Source organism: Myodes glareolus, chromosome 10, assembly GCF_982192425.1.
Source record: "Myodes glareolus chromosome 10, mMyoGla1.1, whole genome shotgun sequence".
Taxonomy (NCBI): Eukaryota; Metazoa; Chordata; class Mammalia; order Rodentia; family Cricetidae; genus Myodes; species Myodes glareolus.
Genome location: NC_142035.1, coordinates 13,313,820 through 13,328,484, shown reverse-complemented (window position 1 = coordinate 13,328,484; position 14,665 = coordinate 13,313,820). Strand labels below are relative to the sequence as shown.

Sequence of the window (14,665 nt, the reverse complement as noted above, 5' to 3'; positions counted from 1 at the left end):
GCCACATGCCTAGGCAACGAGTGGCATCGCAGCCCCTGCAAATGGAACCGTGTGAGGGCAACTTTTCACTCAGAGAGAAAGGAGGTGAGAAGAGACAGCGAAGTGTGCCCGTTCCCAGTCTGGGTACCAGCAGGCCACAAGAGGGGCAGGATGGATGTGATGAAGGAGGTGAGCGGCCAAGAAAAGACAGCCTCTCCCGAGATCGGGAATAGGGTCGGGAATAGGGTCGGGAATAGGGTCGGCTCACCCAGCTGGGGGTGGTAGGGCCACATACAGCAATGATCTTGGAAATCAGGAAGCGGGAGGGGAAGCCCACAGATAGAGTCTAAAGACAGCCAGAATGCAGGTCTGGGGAAGACCCAAAGGGCCAGCGCGGCCGTGGAGCCGGGTAGAAGACACCTTGCCAGCTCTGTGAGTCTCTGTGCTCACATGCAAGGACATTCTGCTTAAAAGCAATTCTACATACAAATTGCGGCTGGGATTTGGCTCCATGGTTTGCCCAGCATGCATGAGGCCCTGAACTCAATCCCCAACACTACACAAAAGGCCATCGAGTCTAAAGGACAAACAGAAGCCCATGTCCACCTACTGGGGACCAGGTGCCCCTCCCAACATCTCCAGCCCACACTGAGGCCAAAAGGAAGACACACAGCTCAGGACCACTTCCTTCCTCCCTCCTCCAAGATACGTCATCGGCAGCGACCAGGGACCGAGAGCTGGCACTAACTGATGTGTCAAGAGAGAGGAGCAGGGTCTGCTGAGGTGGCTCGGAGGTTAAGAGCACTGACTGTTCTTCTAGTGGTCTTAAGTTCAATTCCCAACAATCACTGGGTGGCTCACAACCACCTATAATGAGATCTGGTGTCCTCTCCTGGCCTGCAGGCAGACATGCAGGAGGCACACTGCATGCATAATAAATAAGTCTTTTAAAAGACCCAGGAGCAAAGTGAGTGACCGTCCTGTTCTGATAGGTGCCCTCCGCACAGGTGGTGTCGGTGGGGAGAGAGGAAACCAAGGAGGCTTCAGGCTATTTTCTGCACAGTGCTTGCTCCCGACCTCCCAGCACTCACTGCCAGGAAGTTCCCCTACCCTCCTCTTCATCCTGCTCTTAAGGAGTTTGTGGGGGTGAGAAGTGGGAAAGTGGGGGTACATGTGAATGCGGAGGCCAGGGATAACGAGCGCCTTCCTCAATCATTTCTCCATCTCTATTTATTTATTTGTGAGGTTGCTTTAAAGACGGGGTCTCTCACTAAAGTTGGTGCCTGGCCAGTGAGTCTCAGAGATCTCTGGGCTGTGGCACTGGAATTACAGGCGCGTGCTCTCTCGCCAGGCATTTCACATGGGTGGAGAACCCAGGCCTTCGTGTTCGTACCCACTGAGCCACCTCTCCATGGCCCCTGCCTCGTTCTTTACCCTAGACTCAAGACCAGGCTTGTTTGGAAATCTCCACCTGTCTGGACACTGCCAGAGACAGCAAACGCCGGCTAGGTTGGGGCGCAGAGAGGAAAGCACCAGTCTAGCATAGGCCAGTCTGTGAGGGTTCTCCCGAGCACGGCATCCGCGCTCAGAACTTTAAGAGAAAAGAGAATTATAATAACAATAAAACTCACAACATTTAGACTTTCATATGCCCTTGCTTGTCAATGCCCCTTCAGTTTTTTTTTTCCAAGATGGCATCTCACCATGTAGTTCAGGCGGACCTGCAGCTCATTATGTAGACCAGGCCTGCCTCTGCCTCCTGAGCGCTGGGGTTAAAGGCCTGTGCCACTACAGCTGGGTGAACGGCTTCATCTGGAGGTAATAGGGACATGCCAAAATAGAAGCCAACTAAGATAGCGGAGGACCGTGAAAACGGAGATGGTGGAGGCAGGGCACCGAGAGAGGGCCTGGGGCACCTGGGCTGTGAGAAGGGAGATGGTGGAGGCAGGGTACCAGGGAGGGGCTTTGCCTAGGCAGGGAAAGCTGAGTCAATAGCTTTCAAGTTGTGCTGCTCTGATGTAGGTGAGTCTTATTTCTATTTGTTGCTTTCATTGGCTAATTAATAAAGAAAACTGCTTGGCCTGATAGGTCAGAACATAGGTGGGTGGAGTAGACAGAACAAAATGCTGGAAAGAAGACAATGAGGCAGACGCCATGATTCCGTGACCCAAGATGGATGCAGGTTAGAATCTTTCCTGGTAAGCCACGACCTCATGGTGCTACACAGATTATTAGAAATGGGTTGAGTCAAGATATGAGAGTTAGCAAATAAGAAGCTACAGATAACGGGCCAGGCAGTGTTTAAAAGAATACAGTTTCCGCATAATTATTTTGGGTAAAGCTAGCAGGGTGGCGGGAACACAGCCCGCCGTTCCTTATTACTACACTGCTCAATCCATAAGCTAAGAGAATTACTATTTCAATTATCTAAATAAAAAAATAAATTAATCCAATCCCATTCCTCAGTCACATGAGCTCAAGGGTCTGATACCTATTTTCAGGATGGAAAACACAGACCTGACCATAGCTCTTGTGGAATTTTTCTATCGGAAATGTGGGGTGTGGAGTGGAGGAAGGACCGTGAAAATGCAGGGGAATATCTGAGAGGGACAGCTCAGCTACCAAGGACAGGAACAGAAGGGCAGGGCAGGTGCAGGAGGTCACCCCGGCTGGCCAAGGCAGGGAGATGCTGGTCCTCTGTAGAGGGCAGCACCCATGCCCAAGGCTCCAACGGATGCAGAGACAGGAAGTGGGGCCAGGCAGGTCTGACAGGGAGCAAGAACTTGAGAAGCTGCTATTATGGAGAAGGGAATCAGGGAGTCATGTTAGGGACCTAATAAGGTGGCCAAGCAGGTGAGGAACTGTGCCGGGGTGACCGAGACTGTCTGTCATGGGAGGAGTTTGTTCCCACAGGAGGTGTCCTCCCACTGAGCTCTGGGGGCTCAGGTGACGCTGAGGAAAACAGGGAAAGCTGGGTTTTTTCCAGGTGTGCATGATGAGGAAACAGGAGCCTGGGAGCCTGGGTTCCATTGTCAGGGCTTCTGATAGGAAGGAGGGCCAGGGAGACACAGCTGGAGGCAGGGAGGGACAGGAAGGAGTGCTGGGATTGGACAAACCAAGGTCACCCAGGACAGCCTGGGCAACCACCTCTGGCTTCCATTGACAGCAACTTTGTGGGGGCTACCCACTGCATCTGGCAATCTATGGAAGGAACGCCTGCATAGATGCCCCGGCCCTGACATCACCAGCTGAGCAACCTGGGTGTCTAAGTCGAGTCCTGTGAACTCTGAGAATCCCAGCAGCTGCTTTCTCAGAGAGGCCAGGGACAACGTGACACGGCAAAGCAGTGCCTCCTTGGGGTTCTGCTTATCACCCCCTCCCAACGCCCACTGGACGAAGGCCTCCTCTCCACTCAGAGTTATTTTCCCCACTCCCTCTGACCCAAGATGCTCCAGGTCAGGGGTCAGCAAAGGGAACCCCAGGGCCCAAGCAGGCAGCCACTCCTGCAAACCAGGGTTTGCTGGCACACTGCCATGCACGAGGCTCTGTTGGGTCTGTGACTTGGCAAAGCTGTCAGGGAGCACACAGCTGCCCTGGCCTCGAGGGCAGAGCATAGGACAGTCAGGGGAAGAATCCTCTAGTGGATCCCCAGCAGAGACCCAAGGTCACCCCTAACTGTCACTTCACAATTCTAACCCCCTCCCCCCCCAAGCATCCCAGAGTTCTAACTTCAATCCTCTTTATCTTAATTCAATGGGCTTATTTGTGTTTATATTGGAGACAGCTTCAACTCTGTAGACCAGGCTGGCCTCGACCTCACAGAGATCTGTCTGCCTCTGCCTCCTGAGTGCTGGAATTTGAGGCGTGTGCCTCCATGACTGCTTTTATTTCACTTTATTTTTATTTAACTATCACCACTAAAAAGTAGAAAATCCATTACGGCGACTCTTCAAACATGATTTTAAAAGTGTTCCATACTAAGACACCAAACAGCTAGAACACCGTCCAATTTGTCTTTGTGAGGAGCAAAGCTCAAGGCCGGCAAAGAGGCACAGCACAGGCCCCTTACCCCAGCACCAAGGAGGCTGAGGCAGGAGGATCAGGAGACCAAAGACCAGAATTCAAAATGATTTTGATGTTAATGACATAGCAGAATGACAGAGCCCTCTGAGCTCAGAAGAGGGCGAACTGAAGGACATAGTGGGGGGAGGGGCTGCTTTGTCCACCAGCAGCCTTCAATTCAATCCCATTCCAAATTTTCAAGTTTTACAAAAAAAAAAAACAAAAAAACAAAAAAAAAAAAACACAGGCCTTTAATCCCAGCACTCAGGAGGCAGAGGCAGGCAGATCTCTGAGTTCAAGGCTAGCCTGGTCTACAGAGCAAGTCCCAAGACAGCCAGGGTGTCACAAAGAAACCTTGCCTCAAAAAGTAAAAACAAAAACAAAACAACAACAACAACAACAAAAAACCCAAAATACCCCAAACCAACGAAGTTAGTGAGTTTATATCTTCCTCCAACTCCTCCAAGCCACCTCCTTTAGAAACCTTCCTCTGTCTACACTCACTGTGCGGAAATAAAACATTAACTTTTGGTTTTCAGCTAAAGAAAATCAGCAGAAAGATCTTAGAGCCAAGACAGGAGAGAGCCTCCATTTGACCAAAACTGTTGTTGAGAAGTAAGTCATGGCTCTAAACTCTGGAACAAGCTCAGAAGGTGGGAAAAGATACCCAAGACTCACAGGAAGGAAAAGTAGCTCAAACTCCACAAGAGAAGATGCTCACAACGGCTAGCAGGGGACCCCAGGGGAGGCCTTACTCATCACCATCTTCATCACTAAAGGCTTGGGGTCTCCATGAATCAAACATGGCCTGAGGACCTCAGACCCTGTGTCCCAGAGAAGGGTGCTCTCAGTAAACACAACATACACAGGTGACCAACACCCGTATAACACCTTGCCTAGCCACACCCCCCACTCAAACCCATCCAAGGTACCCCAAAAGATCCCAAGTCTTTGACTCCCCGCAACTGGACCAAGTGAAATATAAAACACCATCTGCCCACCAGGGGGCAACATACCAGAGCCTTGGTTGGAACCCAACAGAATGGAGGAGGGCGTCTCTCTGGAGCCAGAAAGATCCAGGGTCTAGAAATAAAAACAAATAAAAAGATGGGACCACAGACTCTCAGGGAATCATGGGAGGGCTCACTACTCCCCTCCAACCAAGATACCCTAAGAAGCCTCTACCTGGCGACCAGACAAGAACAGATGGAAGACCACACATCTTATGCTCAGATGAAAAAGGCCAGATCAAGGCATTTGAATGATGCTCCATTAATCCCTACTGTCTTTGCTCCGAGAACACTGACTGCTTCCAAAGCTTCAAACATAGACCTACCCATTATCTGTCTGCAAAGAAGGTATATACTGCCCAAAACAATTTGTTGTTAATTTCATGTTAGTCACTTAACAGGTGACACACTGTCTGTGACATCAATAGGATTTTGACTGACCATCTAATGATTTGGTCTCCTGAAATACACAGTAAGCAATGATGTAAAATAAAATAAAGCCTGTTTATTCAACTGTTATCATATACCCCACGGACAGCAAGCAGCTGTGTCCCTGTGGTCCGGTGCCGTCACGCTGGACCACAGGGGACACTTAAAATCTCAAGTGATTTTAAAATAAGCAGATCCTTGGTCACATCAGCCAAATATCTAGCCCTCCACAGTGACAGGTGGCCGGTGGCTTCCAGGCTCAGTGGAAGGGACATAGATTTCACCTCTGCAAAAGGTCTTAGTAAGCGCCCCCTTCTGAATTTTGAGGGACCCTACAGAACAGCTGAAGCCCCCCCCAACATTACCCAGGCTTTCCACATTCTTGTATGTCATTGGAATCTAGGGCATACTGGCCAGAAAGAGCCTAGATCGCCAGGACCATTCAGGGGTGGCAGATACAGAGTGGGTCCTCACCGAGCTGTCCTTGCCCTTCTCCGCCGATGTCTCCTTCTCTTTGGAGGCGCTGGTCGTTTCTGACGGTGCCGGCTGTGCATTGGAGGAGCCGCTGCTCTGGGATGACTTATTCCCTGTGTCTGTGCTCGCCTCAGCATCTGCTTCCTGCTGAGGGGCAGTAGCTAGGGACCAATGAGGATGAGAGAGCTCACGAGGATGCTTCAAGCCATGTGTGATGGTTTCAGGGTTCACTTGGAGCCCAGCTTTAAAACCTGTGTCACACCTCGAGGACCCCACGGCTTGGACCTTACCTGACCCCACCAGGTTCCATCTTCCCCAGCCCCCGCCTAGAGATCTAGCATGGGCCATGGTCTCCAAAAGCCAGAGCTCCCAACTTCATTCGAAAACAGATCTTTTAGTACTTAGCAATTCAAGTTTTTAATCATTTTGCTGAGGAGGACTTGTTCTCCAAGCAAAGGAAGCTTGTGTGGAGCCAGGCTGTGACACCCCTGCTCCTCAAGGGAGCTCTGGTCTTCATTTAGGCTTAGATCTGCCTCAGCCCAGTGACCTTAATTCTGAGGGAGAGTGACAGAGACTGGCATCCTTTGAGAGGGGCACAGAGCTTCCGGGTGAATAGAAAAGCATGGAGGAATTAAAGACACAGACCTCACCATAAAGAAGCCACATGGAGCCATGCCCTCCCACCATAGCACATCGCCAAATATGGCTGTAAATATCCCAGAGTCACCATAAATTCTAGCCATACAATTTAAAAACACTAAAAATGCCTGGGGGCTCCAGGCCCAGGAGATGATGACTCTCGTGGCAGTAGCGAATCAGTTAGTTCCCAGCCAACAAACACTGCATCCGGTTTAAGGCTATGGATTATTATTACCACAAAGAACAGAGGATCCCAATGCCACTGACTTTTGGGGCCAGATCACCTGGTCAAAAGCTCTGCCATGCCGGCTGTTGGAGACGGCAGAGCCTGTGGCAGATCTGACGTGTAACCCCATGACTGCATCTCTTGTGTATCAGAGGTCACAGTCGTTGGCAGGCATACTTGGCAAAAGCCCACCCCGCAGCCTCCCTGGCAGGTGCCCCGTCAATACCTGACTGGGTACAGGACTTCATGTGCTCGGGCCAGTGGGCCTGCTGACAGGGGTAGTCGCAGTAGCTGGTGTTCCAGCAGCAGTAGAAGATGGCCTCCTTCTTGCAGTTGGCACACCACTGCTTCTTCTTGGTCTCATCTACTGCCTGCTGCTTCTCCAGCTCCAGCTGCTTCTTCACCTCGGCAATGAGCCGATCCCGCTCCTGCTCCAAGCTCTGCCGCATCTCTGCCATGGTCAGCTCTGGAGGAGGAGGACACCAGCTACGTCACCCGACCCAGCACAGCACGCTGGGCATCAAACCCCTAGGTTCACTGGCCCGATCTAGTGTGGTGACCCTGGGCCAGTCATTCAGCTGGGACATTCATCGTTCAAGTCTGATGACCTGTCACACTGTCAGCAACTTGCCGGGTATGTAGGTAACCGGAGCCCCAGTGATGTCACCCCGAGAAACTTCAACTTGCAGGGATTCCGCAAGCTCTTCACACAATTTCAACTGATACTCATTAGCTCTCAATTTATTTTTATCTGTCAATCAAATGGTTCTAAGCACTTTAGACTAGTAACATACACAGTATCATACTCCGGAAGGATAAGCTCAGACGAGGAAACTGAGGCACAGATAATACAGATAGCAAAGGCATGTGAACACAGCTTGCCTTGAGACACTGAATGACCCTGCCAGGGAACAATGTGGTTGATCACTATGCTAATGGGACAACTATCAAACCACCCATTCCCAGAAGATTCCTCTGCTTCTACTGCAGGCAGAATTAACATTTACAGTAAACCTTACACAGAATGTAAATTGAATGACCCTCAAAGCCTCACAAGCTCTTCTTGAATTAAAAAGACAAGAAAAGGGCCACCAAGCTGGTAAAGGAACTTATGGCCAAGATCCCTACGAGTGATCTGCACCCGCACCCCCAGATTCCTGAGGACTGTGCTCTCCCCAACTTCAGGAACAGTCTACTGTAGCCCTATTCGCATCTGGGCCTGGTCTCAAATCAGCCAGTGGCTCCGGCTGTCTGGGACTCACCCAGGTTGTGCTTCATCTCGGCAAGCTCCTGCTGGTGCAGCCACTGCAGCTTCTCAATCTCGATCCTCAGCCTTCGAATCTGCAGGGAGGACACCAGAGCCTAAGACGCCATCCGTGGCAGCTGGTCCCCCTCAGGTCTGTCCCCGAGCTCTGCCTGGCAGCCTGGCTCTGCGGCCACTGTCTCAGAGCTCAGGTCGTGGGTCATGTGGTAGGAAGGAAGGAGTCACATTCACACACACACACACACACACACACAGACCAAGACACACAGACCCTTGAATGTCCTGGTTCTGAAAGCCAAAGCAAGTAGATCAAGCCCCCGCCCACAAAATTTTGTAAGAGGTAAAACCAAATAGTACATCAAAAATTTAATAAGCATCATGATTCTTTAAACCACATGAAAACAGGGCTACTGAGAGAACCTGGCCCATAAGGGAACCTGGTGCCAAACCTGATGACCTGAGTTTGACCCTGGGAAGCAAACGGACCCCTCTAACCCACTCCTACCCCCACCCCGCCCCACACAGTTCCAGTGTCTCATGTATCACGCTTGACATCCCAAATTTGTATCTCTGAAGACCAAAAGGATCTAGGAGGGATAAATTTGGGGCCACTCATTTGGAAGGGAAAAATAAACCCAAACTACTATGGTGGCTCCCACCAGGGCAACCTGCCTACACATGACAGTGATAATGCCTGGTGCCATTCTGGGTTGTCACAGTAGTGCAGCACTGCTGACTTGGGAGGGGACAGAGAGCCAGTGGCCGCTCCATGCCCTCCAGCCTACAGAGGATGCCCCCTGAGCAACCGAGTGAGTGAACAGCCTCACGTAATACAGCAGGGATGGGGGGCTGAAAGGGTGTGATCATCCTAGCAAAGCCTGGATCCGAGGTTTCAGTAGGGACGCGTGGACCAGAACATCAACCACACACAAATGGTCAAAATGAACAGAAAGGGGTGAGTGTAGTGGCCTTTAATCCCAGCTCTCAGGAGGTTGAGGCAAGTTTATTTGAAATCAGTGAGTTCAAGGCCAGCCAGGAATACCAGTGAAATCCTAACTCCCTGTTCCTACCCCACTGGGGACAGAGAGGCAATTTCTGTTTGTTGACTAACACAGTCAGTGTGATCACAGAGGGTCATAATTAGACCATACACAGGGACACCCCCATGCACCATGCACCATGCCTGTTTCTTCCGAAATCTCCACTGATTTCTTCAGGGTCTCTCATAAGCCTTTCTATTCGCACTGTCCCATGTGTCGCCTTTAAGAAAACCCTGTCTCAAAGGCCAATGTTTCTGCTTGGGATTCATTCTCACCCTTAGCACCATCTCCAGTGGCCTCAAATAACCCTGCTCCCTGTGTGTCACCTGATGGTTGAATACAGGCCACCAGGCCACTACCAGAACTGTGCTGTGCGCACAGATACTAGCAGGTGGTCACTCTCTGAGTGGTCTCTGAGAGGTACAGGGATGATTTTTTGTGTTTGCCTTTGAATACGAGGATGCTTCATGATCTAATTATAAGAGGTGACTTCGTGAGTAACTAGTTCAACCGTTTAGCTACTGTCTGTCTTTGCTCATAGAGCTACAGCGCCTCTGCTACACAAATTCTTACACAAGAATTGTCCTCAAACCAGGCAGTGGCACACGCCTTTAATCCTAGCACTCTGGTCTCCCTGAGTTCAAGGCCAGTCTGGTCTACAGAGCATGTACCAGGGCAGCCAGAACTGCTACAAAAAGAAACCCCTGGGAGTGTGGGGTGGGGGTGGGGGGAGTTCAAAAAAAGGTCAGGGGAATGGAGAAACTAACTATAGGACTGATCACACACAAACCAAAGCTGCAGTCCAGTCCCACTGATCTAACAGGATGTAGGCAGGAAGCAGGACTAGTCTCCCTAGCCACCTGCTTAATGAACCGCCCCACCCCACTGATGCTCACAGCCAAGGAGCAAGCCATGTGCCTGGAGCCAGTGCCCCCAGGGGGTTCCAGTCCAGTTTGCCATGGCCCTGGCTCGAGCCCCAAACTGCTGGGGGTTCCCCAGGAGCCACTAACCTCAGCTATTGTGCTTCCGGTGGTGTTTTTGGAGAGATCATTGTAGATTTCTGTCATTGTCCCTTTTATGGCATCCATCATCTGAAAAGATAAAAACAGAAGCCTTATGTGTGTGTGTGGGGGGGGGGGGTTTCTCTGTGGCTTTCGGCAGGTGACAGCAATGCAAACTGAAGTCAGGAGTACAGGGTCCTTCCCAGGGCCTGGGCGCTTTAGTCTGTCAAGATGGCTGACAGCAGGGAAGGACTCCTAGCATCCAGAGGTGAAAGCCAAAGGAGGCGACTAAATGACCGACAGTCTGGTCTACAGAGCGAGTAGACAGCCAGGGCTACACAGAGAAACCCTGTCTCAAAAAACAAAACAAAAATCTTAAAAGAGAGAGAGAAAACTGAATAGTCAAGCCAACCTATCACTAACACGATGCTTAGCTGACTCTAACTTATAAACACAGCAAAGGCCGACTTTAATAAAGACGCCCCTTTGCCCAAATACACAAAGGCCTTCAAAGGCCTCCCCAGGACAGGATATTCATCAGTTGTCCCCCACCAAAATGTCGTCATGTTCAGTTTTACAATTGCAAAGACAATATCTCCCCAAACAAGCCATTCTTCATCTTGGCTGTTAGAAGAGCCTTTGCAGAGGGTGACAGGATTCAAATGGTCACAGGAGCTGTGGCAGAGCCACCCTGCAGGCCTCAGTTTGTCCATCTGTATGTAAGTAAACAGTCTCCCCTTTTGTAAATGAACAGCTTGGCCCAATCAGTGGTGGGTGGCAACAGAGTGGGTGGGCAATTGTGAGCCCCCTCCTTACATCAGTCCACTCAGAGCTACATCTGTCACACAACCTCCCCCCACGTGGATGTGTGCAGTGTGCACACCGTGAGTGTGTATGCTGAGAATGTCACAACTGAACTCGCATCTCGCCGATTTGCGGTAACTTAGCTGTCCTACTTGTTCTGAGTACTCTGGCTCTGGTGTGGAGTGCTGGAGGTACACACAGGAACAGACCAGACCCTTACAGGCGAGTGCTTAATCCTGAGAGCATCTCCCCAGCTCCGACAATGCCTGCTTCACCAACAGAAGAGTGGGCAGGGCCGTGTCATTTAGGTGTGCACTCTGGTTTCTCTAGGTCCCATGGGACTCTGTCACAAGCACTAGCGAGAAACAGTGATCAGGAAATAGAAACCTTAGATTTCCTTCACCATCCAGAATTTTACATTTCTACTGCCATCCCAGTAAAGGAATTTTTAACCTAAGACTTATGCACGACTAGCACGGGGCTGGAGATGGTTTAGTGGGTAAAGCACTGACTGCTCTTCCAGAGCCTGGGTTCGAGTCCCAGCTCCCACATAGTGGCTTCCAACGGCTGTTAACTCACATTCCAAGAGATCTGATCCCTTCTTCTGATCTGCGAGGAAAAGAGTTTCACAAGGGGTGGGTGTGCTAAACCTCTACCTTACCCTAACTCTGCATACAGGCAAAACACGCATACATATGAAATTTGTTTTGAAAAGAAAAAACTCCAAGCTGGGCAGATTGGTTCACACCTATAATCTAGTACTCAGGAGGCCAGGACTGGAGGTTTACAAAGGACTGGAGACCAGGTTGAGCTACACAGCAAAACTCTGTGCCAATAAAAATAAACAGATAAATAAATAAACAAGCTCCCTCCAATAATAACCCGGAGAAAGACTGTTCTCCACCCTTTTCACCTCACCTGCCCCTCTATAACTTGAACTGCTTACTCACTAATTACATTTCCTCATTAGCGAAAACACAAACCGTTCTTGCTCACACAGTAATTTACTAAATAGGAAAGTAGTTCTCATTAGCTATGAAATTACCGGCAGCAATAAGTCCAATGAGCAAGCAACTGGCCAGCGTGCACTAGCTTGGCCGAGATGGATCAAGTGCCTCCCTCCCCAGGCGTCATTCCTGCCAATCACCAGGGCAGCTGGAACCCTGGGGTCACTGTCACTTATCTACCTGCAGGCCATGCAGAAGTCTCCGTGTGCCATGATCATACAAGCCTTGACCACAGTTACGAGGGACTGGGTCAAGTCCACAATCCTGCCTGCCAGGCCACCAGCAAGGACTGTGTCCTACCTAGAGAGTGAATGGCTTGCGTGGAGGACCCAGGAAGCCCAGTCCCGCCTGGTTCCTGGCATCTCACCTTGCTGGTGCCATACTGAAGTCTCTCACTTTGGCTCCACATGCCTTCTCCCAGCAAGCAGGCCCTCGGTCAGCTGTTCACAGGACAGTGTCTCACTCCAGTACTTTCACATCTGTCCTGAATGAGCAGCTGGAGATGCGGTGATACACTGTGCCTGCATCGTAGGCACTTTAAACCCAGCCCTCTCGCAGTTAAGACTGGCCCAGTACCCTGGCGCTGTATGGAGGGTATATAAAACTGGGGAGAGACTTCCACAGCTTCACCACCTGCCAGGTGAGCATCAGAGTCCAGGGAGGCGACTTCTTCATCCTTGCCATCTTTGGAATGATGCAGCTAGGCCTGAATCACTCCCAGTCCTACGCCTAGCCCTTATAAACTCACAGGTCCACTAAGCGGGGACTGTTTCTCTGGTCTGTCATTGGTGCCTTTTGTGGCATTAAACAGACATCTGTTCACATCTCCCCAGGAGAAAGCAAGAATTAACCTAAGGCGGGCAGGGCATGGCAGCATATCTGCCAGCCTCGGTTACAGAGGAGGACCCTGTCTCAAGATAAAGAAGAATAACACTGGGAAGACAACTTGACGGTAGGATATTGCATGGTCTGCTCCAAACCCTAGCTTTGACCACTGTCAGCTTATGAAAAAATAAGAAATAGATGAACTAACTCGAAACCCAAATGCAAGACCAGCCTTAAAGACCCTCCCGCAAAGCCAGCAACTTAGCCTTTGAGCAAACCACCAAGGTCCTGGCCCCAAGAAGCCCCCCACAGCCACGCACCACCCACTCACTTTGCTGGTGTACTTGGCAATATCTGCGGCCACGTCGGCTGAGGCGGTGGCGATGGGCAGGTCGGCATTGATGGCAGACGCCAGGGTGCTTGCGGAGCCGGAACTGCTGACCAGAGCTGCCGGCTGAGTGCTGGTCACCAGCGTGATGGTGGAAGTCGATGGGCTCTGGGTGACCTCCTTCTGCTGGACAGCTACAAAAGCAAAGGGTTCAGTCACCCTACCTATGTGAGAAAGTGCACCCCGGCACATAGCGGGGGTAAGAAAGGGAACTCTTTGTGCAACAAAAGCCAGGTTTTGAACTACAAATGCCAGTGTCTCACCTTGACCACGCTGGAGCCTTGCACTCTTTGCTTGAGTAGGGCCCTAACCTTCGACTACAAAGTCTTGAGCGAAGGCAAGCATCTCTGAGAGCTCAAGGCGGTACAGTTCAGGTGATGTAATCCAGCCTCAAAGAGCCAGGTCACCAAAACACTTACAGGTGGACACAGCCAATGTCTGAAGATATGGGGCCACGGCCTCTCCATCTCTAGGAGATGGTAAGAGTCTGGCCGCCCATGGGCAAAACCAGACCACTTCACACACAAACCCTTCTGTTCTCATTACAATGTTTAAATTCCCTTTCTCTCAGCTGCTCCCTGCCAGCTACCCCTGCACAGGTCCTGTTGGGCTCCTTTCTCACGGCGACAGTACCGGGTTCTATTAATTAAAGCCACTCCCCACCACTTTCATGGAGGGGAGGAATATTCCATCAGTTGTTAAAATCTCAGTTCTTGACACTTTTGGAGGTTTGCAGTTTGGGGAACTAAACCCAGGGCCTTGGCGTTCTACCCCCATTACTTCCAAAGTCCAACAGCACAGTAGCCATTAAAATCAACACCTACCACTCTACGAGGTGGCAAAACAGGATCACAGCTCACTGGATTCAGTCCCTGCCACTGTGGCTAGAAGTGCGGTATGCCATGGTGATCAAAACCAATGCTTAGCCATATTAATGAACGGGCGGTGCAGGAGTGCTTTACCATCAAAGTGTGGCCCAGCTGACCACAAGGCCCGTGGTAGAATCTGTCCCAGACACTTCACGGGGCGGCAGTGTACTGCTGGTTAAAACCAGCCCTTACCAGCTGAAGTAAACTTTATCAAATCCAACACAGGACCAACTATCTGAAAGCTGAGGACTCTACTGCCACCCGGTCTGAGTGCTGTGCCCACCTATCCCCACTGGCAGGGCAGCCTCTATAGAGACAGAATCCAACAAGGGGCGGTCCCAATTTCAAGCTGGCTCCACAAGCTTCTATGCCCAGCATCAACCTAGCTCAGTCTTGACCTGTGCAGTTCTTCAGGCTTTCTCCACCCATGGGGTCTTGAATCCCTGTAGGTGTCCCTGGGACGGGCCTCACACCAGTTCCTCACTGGGGCGAGCTTGGATGGTGGGGAGCATCGGAGAAAGGGTGGGTGTGGAAGAAGTTCCTCTCCCAGAAGGAACCGGGTCCAGATTATTGCTCCCGAATCTGGGTTCACTGATGCTGTCCAGACCCACAAAATGGGTTTAGCCCATCAGCTGTAGGCCAGGGATA

At 50.8% G+C, this 14,665-nt stretch overlaps 1 protein-coding gene across 20 annotated transcripts in view; it reads right to left on the bottom strand.

The window, feature by feature from the left end:
• Positions 1–14,665, bottom strand: part of Zmynd8 (zinc finger MYND-type containing 8) — a 95,440-nt gene that overhangs the window by 3,684 nt on the left and 77,091 nt on the right. For all 20 annotated transcript variants that reach the window (XM_087910990.1, XM_087910996.1, XM_087910998.1 and 17 more), the window contains 6 exons: positions 13,092–13,282; positions 10,134–10,214; positions 8,082–8,160; positions 7,046–7,285; positions 5,955–6,115; positions 5,058–5,124 (listed from right to left, as the gene is read on the bottom strand). In XM_087910990.1, coding sequence (XP_087767116.1) covers positions 5,058–5,124; positions 5,955–6,115; positions 7,046–7,285; positions 8,082–8,160; positions 10,134–10,214; positions 13,092–13,282 — 819 coding nt within the window. The remainder of the gene's footprint in view (positions 1–5,057; positions 5,125–5,954; positions 6,116–7,045; positions 7,286–8,081; positions 8,161–10,133; positions 10,215–13,091; positions 13,283–14,665) is intronic.